The 16218-nt window shown below is 39.8% G+C and overlaps 1 protein-coding gene across 1 annotated transcript in view; it reads left to right on the forward strand.

Annotated features, from left to right (window-relative positions):
* LOC116328881 (interleukin-1 receptor accessory protein-like 1) overlaps positions 1–16218 on the forward strand; it is a 317602-nt gene that overhangs the window by 115640 nt on the left and 185744 nt on the right. The window contains exon 3 of the mRNA XM_039606438.1: positions 3020–3299. Within this exon, the coding sequence (XP_039462372.1) occupies positions 3020–3299 (280 nt within the window). The remainder of the gene's footprint in view (positions 1–3019; positions 3300–16218) is intronic.

Below are 16218 nucleotides of genomic sequence, written 5' to 3' on the forward strand. Positions count from 1 at the left end.
TGCCATTATCTTGACATCTTTTTTGTGCACTGTTTTCTTGAATTTCTTTCCCTTTTTTCTTGTTTTCTCCAACACATTAAGCACCCACAAGCACTGTTTCCTCCATGCTCAGCAGGACCCTTCCAGCCCCATACAGTACAGTACAATAACACAAATCAGCATGGTTAATGAATTCCCTGTTAACACCCCTCCCACATTTACCCCCAATAACTGCAGCACGCAGCACACCTCGCTGATTGGCGGTTGAGTTGCTTATTTGGTAAATAAAACATTTGTAGAAGCTCAATTAGCGAGGCCTGTTGAGTATGAGACAGCTGTGCTCGCCAGCTGCTTTTTAAAAAAGAGCTTTGCTCCAAGGTGAAGTGAGGAGAAAAGAGAATGTCAGGAACAGGAAGGGAAAATAGTGAAGGTAAGGTGAAGTAGTGTGAAAGCTTGTTTTTCATCAGAGTGGCCTCTTTTTGTTTCAAACATTTAAAACTGTTTGTTCGTAGCTCACAAGCATAGGTCTTCATAAAGCTTTAGCTTTATTTAGAAAGTGGAAAATTTATCATTTTGTTGCGGGTGATTGCAGAAGAATTGGGAGTCTTGGTATGAACGTGCATGTTTTGTCGGTGCACCGACAAAGTAATCAGTAGCTGTTGTGTCAGATATAACTGGAACTATATAAACATGATTATTTATTACTGATATTATCACAATTACATATTGTCAGTTGATTAGACATGTGACCAACCCGTCTTTGGACAGCTGACAACAAGCCGGCTACAACAACAACAGCTGGTTAAAAGCTGTTATGGCAGCTAACGTTAGGCTCACGTGTCCTAAAAATCACACTTTCTCTCTGATAAGCAGTTTGCTTACATTCTCACATCGTATAAGTGTTAGAGTCCAACAGTGATAGCCAATATTAGTGAATCTTTCTTTGAACAGCTAACAGAAGCTAACAACAGCTAAACGCAGCAAAAACAGAAGCAGTTAGCAAGAGAAAAGTTTAGCATATCCTCAACAAGTTGCCTTAGTATCGTTGTCACTGGACAGACAGCCACTTCAGTGACTCATCAAGTTGTATCAGATTTCCTTCACAAAGTTTTACAGCCTCCTCAGCTGGTGTCCAATACACATGGGCACCAGCTGAGGTAAATAGCAGACTGATGGCCTAATCTCACTACAGATAAACAGTGGCCAGAGTGGTTTGTCCTACTGTGGCCACTGTAGCTAGGATTATTCACTTGAATGGAGAACTTAGTTGGCTGCAATCTACAATGTACTGACATCTAGTGGTTAGATTTTACACACTGTGCCTTTAAGTCTGTTTGTTAGCAATTCTTCCCTTAATTTAGCATTGTGATACAGAGCATATCTCCAGAAAATGCAGCTGCAAAGCATAATTGATACAGTTTTTATTTTTCAGAGAGAGAAACCTGTCTGTCTGTATTTGTGTGAGTACCTGGATATCTGTTGATTTTTGTCAGTTCAACAATGCTAATGTTCTCTTCAATTTGCAATGGATTTGTCATTCTATATATAAGTACATACATAAAAGACGTCTTTGGATTTTCCTGGCTTAAAGCAGGCCTTTGGGGGTGATCACGCATGTAATCGTGATTGGTCAGCGTGTAGTTGGCATCCTCGAAGTCTTTGTGGTTTAATTGCTATTTTTGGCTGTTTTCAAAAACAGCTAAAGTAAATTAAAGTCCAGTTTTTAAAAATAGTTTTAAAAAATACTATATACATGTTTTTTTTGTTTGCAGGAAAACTCTGAGCAAATGTATGAACTAGATACCTAATAGTCTGTATATGCTAAATGTCAGCTGTAGCACAAAGTACCACAAAGTTTTTTGGGGGAGTACTTTGGCAGGTCTGTGAACAGGCAAATAGAAATACCCGGTGTTGTCAACATGGTAGCAGAACAAGTATGAGAAATGCAGTACACGTGTCAAAATGAAGCCCCAGCTCGAAGACTGGTGTGGCTTTGAGAAGTCATCAGCATCGGTGTTGAAATTTTTCTCGCCAAATCCTTGCTTGTCACACTGATGAGTACTTACTGTAGTTCTGTCTTTTTACATAACTCCCTGCATATTAAAATCTCAAATAGCAACTCTGCTGCTGTTTTTGTATATGTGTGTGTGTATGAGAGAGAGAGAGAGTTTTCACTGGTATGCAAGAGCTTGGCAAGGATTAAGTATCAATTTGATATTTGGACTTTCTCATGAATCTCATATACACCTTAAGAAGGAAAATAAGTCTGGGAATCCAAAGCACCTCAATGCTCGCTCTGCATGAATAATGCTTTTCCTATTTAATCTTCATAACTTTTTTTTTGACTGACAGTTGGTGGGCTTTATTAGATGTCTTAACAGGAAGACCCCTATTGCTCAGCACTGGCATGCGATCCGGCACAATATGAGACAAGTTACTTTTTTCCATTAAGTGTTTGAGACCAGAGGAAAGTCTGATAGCTTTCGGAAATGAATGCAGACATACAGCCGCTTCTAATTTTCTCAGGTCAAATGTAGTTTAGTGCCATCACTGCCATTTAAACATATATTGATGGTGGTTTATGCAGAGTTTATTGCTGGTAGAATCAATTCAATATGTGCGCTAGTGACACAAAAGTTAAATATATAAATATGGAAATATCCGTAGGTGAAGGCAGGAACTGCTGATTGGAGCCGACAACTTGTGTTGAGGGTTATTTTTAACCTTCAAAGGGGCACAGTGGAAATAAAACACTTTAATAGCATATGAATGCATTTTTTCAGGATATAGGACGCCTTGTGTCAAAGGCATGCATATATATCCACTTGTGTTCATATTACTGTGTACTTGAAAGGCAAAAAAGGGGCTAAAATTTAGTGCCGCCTGGAGGAAACAAGCATCATGATTGATTGTAATACGAGGACTGCTGGCACATGGTCCACAAGAACAAATCCCCACTTCTGTGCTTGGTGATAATGCAAATTGGTACATAAAATATCCATGTTTCAATTTCCCTTTTTTTCCTGTGCTTCTTTTTCAGTGGAAGGCTGCACAGACTGGTCGGTGGACTACCTGAAATACAAAGTGCTTCTGGGGGAACCTGTAAGGATTAAATGCGCTTTATTCTATGGATATATTCGGGCCAACTACACCCATGCACAGAGCACAGGACTTAGCCTTATGTGGTACAAAAGCGCAGGACACGGGGACTTTGAGGAACCCATTAGTTTCGATGGCACAAGGATGAGCAAAGAAGAGGACGCCATATGGTTCCGACCAGCAGAGTTGGACGATGTAGGATACTATTCCTGTGTCTTAAGGTAAGTTTTTTTAAGCAAATTGGGGATTTTTTTTTATCTTCAAATATGGCATTCAAAGAAAACCCTCCCTCCATTTCAGGATTATTTTTCCAGCAGTGTGTCAATAAATAATGGGGTAAATAACATTTTCTGGAACCCTGTGGGCACAAGTGAAGCTGTGTGAAAGTCCTCCCCTGTTGATTTCTAATGGAGTCTATCATCTTTGGCCAAAGGAGCACTAGTCCTTGGTCCTCGGAGTGTCATCTCACAGTACGAAGTCCCTTTGCTTCACTTTATATGTTAAATTATTTCTTTATTCTCCTCTTGGGGACTTTAAGCTATTAGGGGCAATTGTTGAATGCATAACTCTTCGACCCTCACTAGTCTTTCTTTGAGCGAGGAGAACGAACAGAAATTCAGTGCAAGGGGAAAAAGCAGTGAAGATAAAAGAAAAGAAACGTAAGGGACTCTTGCTATCTTCGTTTTACACATGCCTGATGGTGGAGGCAGACAGCTGTTTGATTTATGGGTTCCATAAAGTGGTAAAAATTTCTGGCTTCCTAGACGTTTTCATTAACATGAAGGTTGTTGGTGGTCAGTCAGAAAGAATAGACACCCGTAACCATTTCTTTCCTTTTTTTCCTACAGAACAAGGGAAGCTTTGAAACATATCAAAGATAGGAGTGTAATCTTTTAGAAGTCAGTAGAATCCACAGAAACATTCATATTTCATCCTGAACACCAATGATTTCAGTTAGACAGGCAAAAAAATGGCAGATAATGCGCTCTTGAGCAGTTGCATTCAGCACAGGTTTCCTTGTGTTTCTCAATTCTAAGAGTATCTAGCCATTACTATTCAGCACCATTAGCACTCTCCCCTTTGCTGTGGCAGCCGCCGTGAATAGAAACGGGCAGCACCAATCCAGCCATTCTCTATTCGGTGACGTTGGCAGCATTTTCAGGAGGTAGACAATCAGTCAGCTCTGAGTTATTGTGTAATCACGCAGAAAGTAGAGCCATGAGATTTGATTTGGACGAGTACTGTTGCTTTGTCGCCAGTCTGCACCATTCAGAACCAAATTAAGGGGCAACACTTATTTGCCCATCATGGAGAGAACTAACAATAGTTCTGAATAGCGAGCACTTTTCCATCACAGAGGATTTCTCTCGGCAGGCATTTCTTTGGACTTTTGTTGGCCGTATTTGCTTTCTGCGGATTATTACTGTTTTGTTGTAGAGTTGGGAAACAGTTCACTTTAATATGTAATACTTTCAGCTTTAAGTTTGGCCACAGAAATGGAATATTTATAGGCCAGCTTTGGTACTACAAGCAGCTCTGAGATCAGGTCCAGTTGGGGGAATTCAAAATGATATTGATTAGCTCTGGCCTGCTACAACTCTTTCTTAATACAACTTCCCAGAAGATTTAGTTGTATGTAAAGACATGATTAAATAATTTTTTCAAACCGCTTTTGGCCATCGCAAGCTATGTTTCAATGGAACAGAGTTACAACAGGCAGGCAGTCGAGGTCAGCTGAAATCCCTGAGCTGATGCCCTTATATACATCAAATTATTAAATCTCACATGAAGTGTGATATTCATGCTTAAAGTACATCCTCATAATTGCCAAGCCACTTTGCAACCCAGTTCCACCTGTCATTTCTCTGCTTAGGTCTTGCTGCTGCTCTCCTTGACTCTGGCATTCAATGTATGACTATGGAAATGTTGGAAGGCAAATCTGAAAGTTCGATTTATTGATAGATTAACGTTACAGGGAGAAACACCCTTCAGCTATATTGTGAAGGTTGATATTTGATAGTTTGTCCACCAGAGGTCACTCTGCAACTTCCCTGTTGCCAACACTCATGTTTGAAATGCCACAAATGCAACAACCAGCCTGATCCGAGCAGTCAGGTAGAACGTAGGTGAGTATATAAACTACAGATAACTAATGTTAGCGAAATCTGATTCATGTGTCTCAAAGAAACAGAAAATATTGCCACATATTATTATATCAGATTTTTGAATCAACACATATCGGTATTACTCTTAAAAATCCTCTATAAGTCGGACTCAAATCTAAACTACTACAGATGTCAGAGACATCTGCTTTTGACTGTAATGACCTGAACTGGAATAAGGAAATACTGAAGTTTACTTTACAATGATGTAGAAAAGTAGCAAATCACCACATCAGATAAAGATTAGGGTGAATTATTAGTCTGTTTGATAACTAATCATAATTCAGGTTTTTATGTGGCATTTGTTTTCTGACGCCTCTGCAAAGAGCTTCACAACAAAGAATATAATCAACATTTAAACATAGCTCAGTTAAGTTTATGCGGTTGGTTATGGCTGGTTTACTATGCTTACCAAATTATTCTGGTGTGGTCCAATGAAGTTGGAGACTTCTCACCGCCACTGATGACATATATGACATGAACTTGACATAAGATTAGATTTTTTTGCCAGGTAATAATTTCCATAACAAACTCACTGTTATTTGATCCTATAGGTGAGATGATCTTAAAATGTTTCCCTTAGCAGGTTAGCAACGCTCTTCTGAGGTCACAGTATCAATGGTGGTGTGTCAGCTTCCCTTTTATGAAATGAATCAATAACTTTTCATTCAACTCCCCAAACATATAATCCACAGAGCAACTTGTAATTTGTCACAAGGTGTTTACTGTCAGTTTTAAAACAGTCGGATTGAGGGAATAGACTGAATACTGCGCAGAGTTGCACATGCTTGATTATGTAATAATAACTTATTAACCTTGTAGGTAAAGGGCGTTTTCTCTTGACTGGCTCATTAGTCAGCTCTATACAGTGACATACGGTGGCTTTTAACTGGGGGAAGGGCCTGCTTTAAAAAGGCTTGGGAGGATTATGTTATTGGATACTGTGTGTGTTTCTTTGTGTGAGTGTGTGTGTGTGTGTGTGTATTTTGCATGTTGGGTTTCATGCAGTGTTCTGAGGCCCATAGCAATACATCAAAATCGACCACATGGGACCATCAAATTAAGAAGATTTATAGTGTGGTGTTAGCATATGCTGTGAATTCTGGTGATTGGAGTCTCAATAATAAGCCCAGAGGACTGATAGTGGGCAGTGGATTCTGTGTAAGAGGCTTTACATTGCTTCCTCATACTAGATTTAAAAAGTCTGTAAAGTAAATGGTAGAAAATATAGCTAATATAATATAACAACAGCTAATATAACGACTCAAAGATGAAGCAGATAATGTTGATTATCAAATAAAAGTCTGGCACATGTATAAGCTGGATCTCATAGTTACTGTGTTAGATGCAACAGAAATGGGAAACTGTACAGATGTGAGTGAGTTTGACAACAACCATATTGCTATGGCCTTGAAACTTGTGGACTGTGTTGCTAATTCCTTGCTGCCAGTTACCACAGGGCAACTTCAGAGGTCTTCTAAAGTCCAGGTCTCAGCAGGTCAATTTCTTGGGGGCGGAGGGGCATCATGCTAAGGGCTCACAGGAGTTGTTATAACACTGTGATTCATCAGTGCACATATATCACACGGTGTGCTGCCTTCATGTCGTTTAGTGTCAGAGATTAAAGAAAGAAACCTCAAAGTGCTTCTACAGGGACAACACATGAGCAGGTGCTGTTAAAGACTAAGCTGTTTACTCATAGAGCTCAACAGCCTGAGGTTTTAGCCATACTTGGTTTTGTCACATTCACATCATTTTCCACTCAAAGTTTGAAATGTTAAACTTTGCCGGCATACAGTCGATGTTGACAACAAAGCAGAAATGCAGCATTTTGCAAAGTGCATGGATGTGCGAGCCAAAAGGAAATAGTTACAGCACTTGCAGCAGGAAATAATACAACTAACTCAACCAAGTATCTAGTGTCTTCTTTAAGTCTATTGTTATGTATTTGTGGATAGTTTTGTCCTGGGAGGGAAAAGTGTATTTTTTTATAGGGTAAGTAGAAAAACATCATGCAAAATAAAGCTGCATAGTCGATGCAGATGTTTTCATTACAGCCCTTCTTTCCTCAGATCGAGTGAAAGTTGGATGCTTGCTGTTCACACTGTGATGCCACAGTATAGCCAAAAAACACGTCCTCGTTACCGCATCACATTCCCGAAGCCAGGAGAGACACTTTAAAGTGGAGATACATTATTCAAGAGTAAATGTTGCCGCTTCGATGCAGATTGTGCTTATTTCTCCAAAATTATTAGGGAAAAACAGCCGTAGCCATATTATGTCTAGTATCACTGGAGCCTGAAATGTCTATAGGCATTTACAAGGTGGGGGAATTATTTGTTGGAGCTGATTCTGGAGCTGTCAAGATGAGCATCTCCTGTTATTAGCCTAGGAAATTGTATGTATATAGTGTGTTTTCAGGGTTCAAAGGTATTTTGTAATTTTATTTTAATATTGTGATATGCTGAAAGCATGTTTGAGATTTATGTCATGTGATTGGCCTTTGTAAATATATATAGCTGGAGTCATAGACCTGCTACCAGCGAGGTTGTTCCCAGCTCTTCCATAAAGTCAAAGTGTTCTGTTTCTGAGCTATAATATATGAATCCTTAAAGGATACCTGAAAAATGTTTTTCCTGTTGTTGTAAAGATATAGATTTATGAACCACGTCACAGCCTGTTGAGATGTTCTGTCAGTGTGACTCATTTCAATTCCCAATCACCGCAGCCAAGCCAGGGGATCTGCTTCTGCTTTGTGTCAGGAGCGTGGGTCCTATAGATGATCGGCGCTTGCATATGTTAACATATCACATTTGGTTTAGACGCTTGGCAATGTTTTTAGGTGACGTTCCTCACCGTTTGAAGCATTAGGGGTCCTAAGGAATTAGAGCACTCTGGTAGAACGAATGGATCGCAGCATAACAATAAATCATCTCTCACTGGATACAATTCATACTCGAGCACATTGCAACAATTGAATCCCTGCTGCTATGGGCTCTCACAATGTTATTGTCTCAGAACAAGTATTGATAGAGACAAGTGTGTCCACGAATGATGTGCATTATTGTTGTAGATGATCTCACGTAGACGGAATCAGAAATAATCTTTTTATGGGCTTATGTTTGCATTTTATTTCTTTCTTATATAAGAATAAATGTGATTTAATGAGGTCAAGTCTACTTCAAATTAAAAATTGCTAATTTATTTTAATTTTTTTTTAGATGTTTAAATTTTTAATTGACATGAAAATTAATGAAAAGTTTGACTGATTATGAGTATCTATAATTGAAATGGCATATAGTTTAGTACAAAAGAATGGCAGTAAAATGGGTTACATTTGTGTTTTAATTTGTTTCAATGTATTGGAAAGTTAACAAGAAACGCAAACAGGAACATCCAACGATAAAAGTGCAGTTGCCTAAACGCCCACTTGAGGCTGGCTAACAGAGCGAGTTTTTGAGTTTTATATTAAAATGCTTTAAATTGAAGTTAGCATTTTTACAGGCTCCTACAATGCAAAGTTTTGGTCTTTATTGTTGAGCAGAGGCTGATTTTTTTTTCCATTTCTCACCTGTTTAAATTGCATATAGACTTGAAGTTGCATTATTAGCTGTGTAGCTTCTTTTACAGGTCATGGGGTGGCTGTAGCTCAGGTGGTAGAGCAGGTCACCTACTAATCGGAAGGTTGGTGGTTTGATCCAAGTATTGATGCCAAGTATTCTTGGGCAAGATACTAACCCCATGTTGCTCGCCAATGCATCCATCGGAGTAGGAGGAACATAGAAACAGCGTAGAAAAAAGTGCTTGGGTGAATGTGCAAGTTGTGTTAAGCGCTTTGAGTGCTCAGAGTAGAAAAGCGCTACATAGGAACCAGTCCATTTACAAAACTCACAGTCACTAGACTGACTCCATCTTACTGCTGTTAAATCGCTGTCTCCACACACCAAAGTTTATGAACTGGTCCCCGTTTTTGAAGTAGCCATTTTAAAGGCAACACAACCCAAGAACCAAATGTTCTTCTGTCTCCAGCCACTGTTTTCCCCAGTGGGATTGTAGTGTTAGCTAGCTGGAGTTACTAAACGGGGATCTTTTGGTTGTGTTTGTAGTGCTAGAACCTTTTCATGAACATTTTTAATGTGATTATTTGTCAAATATTATGACTTAGTGTGTTGTTAATTGTACTAAAAAGACTGTCCAAGCAGTTCTATACATGCCTCAGTTGTGGTAAGGGGAATTCTAATATTTTATTCATACATGGTACTAATTAGCAGGTATTTCTCTGTTTTCATACAGTTTAAGAGTGTAGCTTCCTTGCCAAGCTTAGAGGCATTAGCTCTTATTCTACTTTTACTACTGTTACTTCTGGCTCCTAAAAACCAAGAAGCAGTGGTTAAAAGGTGACAAACCTATATCATGAAAATGGCAGTCAATCATTGGGTGATGTCTTAGTGGCTTTGTCTGTGAAGGTTCTCAGTCATCCAGGTCATCGTAGTCAAAGGAGTTTGCAAAGAAAAGCGTCTGGACTTCTTTAAGTTGCTTGAAGACGTTTCACCTCTCATCCGAGAAGCTTCTTCAGTTCTAAGGTCAAATGGCCGAGAGTCCCAGATTTAAACCCAGTGGGAGTATCCCCCCCAAGCGACCATCTTTGAACAGAGGCGGTGGTTTACGACACCGACTGTCTGCCATCTGCCATCTATAATCCAGTTTTGAGTTCCCTCCCCAGACGCCTTAACGCCCACTCACATCCTGGGCCATCTGACCTCAGGAATTCACATGACAAGGTGGGGCCAGGTTTCACAATGAGCTCACCCAAAACCCGGGCTGATTAGGTCCCACACCCGCTTTCACACCTTGGCACATGTGATTAGAGGATCACCAGGGGGTCCTTTGTCCCTCCTTGGGGGGATACTCCCACTGGGTTTAAATCTGGGACTCTCGGCCATTTGACCTTAGAACTGAAGAAGCTTCTCGGATGAGAGGTGAAACGTCTTCAAGCAACTTAAAGAAGTCCAGACGCTTTTCTTTGCAAACTCCTTTGACTCTTAGTGGCTTTGGTAATTTATGAGAAAAATAAAATGCAGCTGCGTAAAATATTAAAAAAATGTTGTACTGATATAATTTTCATTATGCTCAGGTCTACTGAGATGAGTGTGAAAGGCTAATACAGCTGTTAAGAGCACAGGATATTAGGAAGGATGCTTCTCAGCGTATTGCCCCAGTGAAAGAAATCCCAGGGAAGTCTTGCAGGAATATGCTTTCCGAGCAGCTTGGACACCATGTGGCATAATAGACACGTTGACAGAGACACATCTGTACTGGGTAAAAAAAAAAACAACCATGAACATCTTTATCAGTTTGTCAGTTTGTGAAGTTTGGAGTCTGAAAAGCAGCTGGAGAAAATGTGCTAACAGGGTGTAGATAAACACAATTACTTCCAATCCAAATCATCAAGCTTCGAGTGCCTTCTGAATCAAAGGCAGGTTGCTCGCTAGGTTTGGGAAGTTTTTCATCTTCCTGTTTGTTCATGCTTTCAAGACTTGTGTGAATTCCACAAAGTGTCACAGCACAACAACTTGCCATTTGTTTGAAGAATTGGACTAAATGTGACATAAAATTGCCTGTAGGAAGGATGTTCTCGTGGCATTTTGGAGTTATGACATAATTTATTTCTTTCGTTCTCTATGGTGCGCTGGCGTACAAATACGCTCTTACAAATATGCTCTTTTCACCCTCATTTCATATGCTACATTATACCCTGTGACTTCTCATTCCTGGCCTTTCTGCATCTAGCGGCGGGCCTGCGCTTGTCACATTTCTGTGTATTTGCTCAGCTGCACTTAAGGGTGTCAGAGGGCATCATCATACACCAGCGCACACACACACACACACGCACAAACACAACATGTCACTCCTCCACTCCCCTGAGACAAGCTGCCACTGACAGGAACTTAAAATGCCTCCGATGCGTATGTGAAAGCAGGCCAACATCAACAGATGTGCTCGCTCATATATTCCAAGCATGTACGCCTGTCTCTTTCACTCTCTTGGATTCATACTTATGTGCATGGACATACAAATATCTACACGCATTACAGGAAATATGATGAGGCATGCTCGCAACGCATACAGTGCAGGAGTGGAGGGGAGCAGACGAGTGGAGCCGTGTGTGAAACCGAGGTCAGCACTCAGCTGTTTCAGACGTAACACCCCGAGGAACTCTGTCGTGTGCGGAGCAAAAACATCTGCAGTGGCAGAGCGTGCTACTTACTGTACCATGACACAAAACACAAACTCACGCACACACAAATTCATGCACATCAGCCATCCGGGAACTTGAAGGACACAGACTCCCCAGCAAGTGCTGCAAGTCTCTTTAAGCCTATTAGCATTTCAAAGTTTGCTAATTCTTTCTGTTTTGTGCTGCTCTGACAGCTGAGAAAGTCAAGTAAAAGCTGTTGTGGCTAGCATGGCGGGAAGATAAAAAAACACAGATTGAGATCATTAGTGAACCAATTTCTACTCTGTGTTTTAGCATCGAGTGAGATCATCACATTTATGACCTAGATTTCAGCGCTGGATAGATATGTTTTCCACTGATAGCACATCAAGATAGAAGTGCCAAAGAACACCTTTTGTTCACTCAGACACACGTCTGAAGAGCAGGCTGGTGACCCCAAACAGCTGTGGCAGATGGCTGCTTTTCCCTCAGTCTAGTTCTGCTGGATGTTTCTTCCTGTTAAAAGGGAGTTTTTCCTTCTCACTGTCGCCAAGTGCTTTCTCATAAGGGGCTGTCTAGATGCTGGGGTTTTTCTCTCTACCTGCTGGGTACCTCCCAGTATAAAGCATCTTGAGGTGACTGTTGTGATTTGGCACTACATGAATAGAATTGAATTGTATTGGATTGGTCTGTTATGAAACAGTATTTTTTATGCTATACAAGAGGGTGTAAACAGAAGGAACAAGAGCAATAAAGCAACTTGAAAATGGCCAAGAAAGTCCAATAGAGATGTTTGCAGTTTCCAAATTCTTCTTCTTTTTCTTTTAGTTATGCATAGGTCACTCTCCAGTATGATCAGTGGTTAAAGTAGGATTTGGCATTTGGTGGATTTGGGCCTTTTTGAATTTAGCTGAATTTGACTTGATATAAGCAGATGTTAGAGCTGTTATGTCATATGGCTAATTTCCAAACCCTAGACACAATAAAGTTAGTATTAAAGGTAGAATTTGGTGAGTGAATCTAGTCAGCATAATCCCCTGAAATTTAAACTGACCTCACACTGACCATGAAGACGACCCTCTGCTCTGCAACAGTCCAGCTCAGTGATGCACTGTGAACTTCACCACAGTACTCCAAACTAACCCACTTATCCTGCAGTGCATCAGTTTTTTCCGGAAACCCATTAATAACAGAAAACATGGGTTTACTTCAAGTTGTTTTGCAAGATAATTCACAAAAAAATAATTCATCATTGCTATATATCCAATATCTGTTTTAAAAACTCTCAAATTAATTGGGAGATTGAAAGTAAGCTGTAAATTCCCAGTTTGTTGAATTGTACAGTCCTTGCCTTTGAATATCTCCGGTCCTCCCTTTCTTACTTCTTTCTCCATCTCTGAGTGTCATTACACCCACATTAACATATTTATTTTCCTCCCTGGAAAGTGCAGTAACTTTGCATTAGGTACCGTGACACAGTGTGTAACAAACCTGAAAGAATAAAGGCTTGTGTTGAAAAGAGGCTATTTGAAAAGATGCATTTGAAATTACCTCGTCACTTCAAAAACGTTACCGCTGAAGTACCGTAAATGCAATATTGACACTTGCACCGTGAATACATCACAGAGACGACATGAAAAATGGATCGCTTTAAGGGTGGAAGCGCGAATATTGGATGTCATTTTCTTATGACTGAGCAAGCAACACCAGGATTAGGCACACAAGAAAAAAAATGAACTCTTTTATGTATTTACCTGCCTATCAGATTTAATTACTCATCTAGTGAAGGTCCTGACATGTAATTCCAGATTGTTCCAGCCTACTTTAACCACTGGATATAACCCAAGATGCTATCTCATTCACTTTCAGGTATCATATCTTTTTCATGACATCAAAGAAGGAAGTAACTTCTTAAATGATGTGTGGTAGTGGTTGTTCACATATAAAGTTTTATGTATTTTATTAATGTAGAGTTATTCAGTTGCAGTTTTGTTTCTGTTTGTTTTTCTTCACTGAGGCATATAGTGAGGCACAGTATGTAAAATCCTACATCTCAGTCTAAATGTTTTATTTATTTATTCAAATCAGTTTACTGCAAATCTTTTTCAATGAGTCATGAAAATGGAGAGTGAGTAAATTAAATTATATAAATTCTAAATGATAGAAATTAAAATTATATTAATTTAATTAGTTATACTTAGAGACATTATTTAGATACATACATTCTTATTGATCATGACTGATATGGGTCAGGTGTCATTTACTCCTTTTTTCTCTTTTCTTTTCTTGTTACCAAGTTTATAAGCCGGCAAATACATTAAGCTACAGCAGATACTTAAAAGAAGGCGGTTCGTTGAAAATGGTTGTGTGGATGTAGCCTCAATGTCAAAGAAATAGAATTAAGAAGGTTTATTGGTTTTAAATCAACACATTAGACTTGAAGGTCAAAAATTATGAATGGCACGTGTCAAAATGGACACATGCAATAGTTATAGGGGGTGAACGTGCATTTCAGTCACAGAGTTTATATAAAAATTGGACTTGGCTTAAAGGTGTACAAAGTGAAGCCAATCTGACTTAAACTTATGTTCATTTAGAGATAAAGTCTATCCTGCATCAAAGCATCGGCTCAGTTTTAGAAGGTGGCCAATGTTTCACCTTTCACCCTATCCTCCAGTTCTGGCACGCTGCCACTGTGTCTGGTTTATTAATGGGTTTCCTGCATGTCCTGCAGATCTTGGGATATATCCGGCTAAGGGCAAATGGAGGGGAAGATAAATCCATGTGCCTGTTTAAGCCTAAATTGCAGGTGTGAGTGACACACACCTAGCAACTTTGTACCTACCAACACTGTGCACATTCAAAACCTCTTCCCAACTGTCCCAGGCTGCAGCCGTGTTGGCTGTATTAGTATTCGTGGGCAGGAGTGGCTGGTGATCTCTCAGGGAAGTGACAGTCAGAATGGGCCGTCTGGAACACTCTGTCATTCAGCCCCAGTCAGGGCCTGTCCAATTGATCCAGCCCAGCTGTCAAAGCCAATGAGAGACACTAGACTAAGAAGCAGCAGGGATGGTTTGTACTGCCAGGGGTTATGGGTGATGTATAATATAAGGATGGTGTTTGTGTTATAAGCTACCTGGCAGGAGTCGATCAGTTAGCTGTGGCTCTGTAGAATATCTTTGCTGAGCCGTGAACACTGATGTCCCGACGAAGCGTTATTCTTGGAATTCAATTTGAGATGGCGTACTGTTGAATGAATATATGTTCCAATTAAATCTTGCTAAAATTGTTATCAAACAGTGAAAAAATACAATAATTAATGATAATTAATACCTGCTTCACCCACTGGTTGTTAGATTCAGTTTTCAAAAGATGTGTAACGGCTCTAGATTTCATTTCACAACAGGTTTTACTTCATTGGTTTTTTTATTCAGTGACAGCTTTTTGTAGGTCAGAAATGAGAAGGTAATGAAAAAGCTGTTATTTCTATGATAACAAAGCTGATTTTTAATAGCTGATCATGGTTTTGCTGCTCTTGGTAGCCATCTAAAGTAGAAAAGTAGAATTAGCACACATTGTCCATTCATGAAAGCTAAACTGCCTGGTGATCACCTGTTGCTAGGAAAAAACATTTATTCCCTAACTGGTTGCAAATGGTTGCTGGCTCTAAAATCAGTTGCTCAAACCCTCGTCACACAGGCCTAGAAACCAGTGATTGACCTTCCCTGGTAATTGTATCTTGTTAGAAAAAAAATGTTGTCTTCCCAGACTGGTTGGTGATTGTTTTGGTTGTGAACAGACTGCCACTGTCGTCTGTATTTTGAATGGAAGATGGCGAATATTACAACACTAACAGCACAAAACACAAAATGCTCAATGGAAAAGTAATGTGGTTTGCAGGTTTATTTAAACTGCAGATGGTGTTATATGCCAAAATCATGTTCCTTCTCTAAGACTGAATTATATAAAAATCCCACCTTTAGTTGAGCTATTTGGCAAACCATCAGACAGTTTCAGCTGGTAGCGCAGTAAAAAATATATGAGGACAAGATCCATGATAAACTTTATCAACAAATTATCCAAGAAATGCTGTACAGTCACACCACAGCGGTGACTGATGGAAACAAACAAACAAAAAAGCATCCTCCAAACTACAACTTTGAGAGGTTATAAGAGAGTTGGCGCCAAAACTCTGGCAGCAGTTATTCTCAGCACCCAGGTGGAGTTTTAGTTAATTGTGTGATATGGATTGGCCAAGCTGCTTCATCCACCAGCCAGGGGTTATTGATGATGCTCCCCTATATTCACTATTTTGTACACCTGTATAGAGAGAGAGAGACCGCTCTGTCGACAGTGCTTGGACAGCCTTTTAGTTGGCTCTATGTGGTTTAGTAGAGGATATTTTCTAACAGCCATTGTCTGATGATGTATGGGCTGCTGTTTGGGCTCAGGCCACCTTTCACACTGTGCTTTATTCAGCCTTGTGATGTGGCTGTGTGAACTTTGCCAGGTATTCACTGAGGATGTCTGGTGATACAATGGCAGTGTCAAAGAGGAGTGTGCACTTGAAACCATTTTGGGGCCAGGGCCTGGTTAGTAATAGACTTTCATGTATGGAAAAAATGCATTCAAAATACCAAAACTGTTTAAAAGTTTTCAGTGTATAATTTTTCATTGCAATGATCCCTTTTTCAGATTCTTGCTTTAGAGATTGTTTGTTAGTATTTTTCAGCGAATGGTTTTATCGGCCCATAGGAAGAC

Source organism: Oreochromis aureus, linkage group 23 (assembly GCF_013358895.1).
Source record: "Oreochromis aureus strain Israel breed Guangdong linkage group 23, ZZ_aureus, whole genome shotgun sequence".
Classification (NCBI taxonomy): domain Eukaryota; kingdom Metazoa; phylum Chordata; class Actinopteri; order Cichliformes; family Cichlidae; genus Oreochromis; species Oreochromis aureus.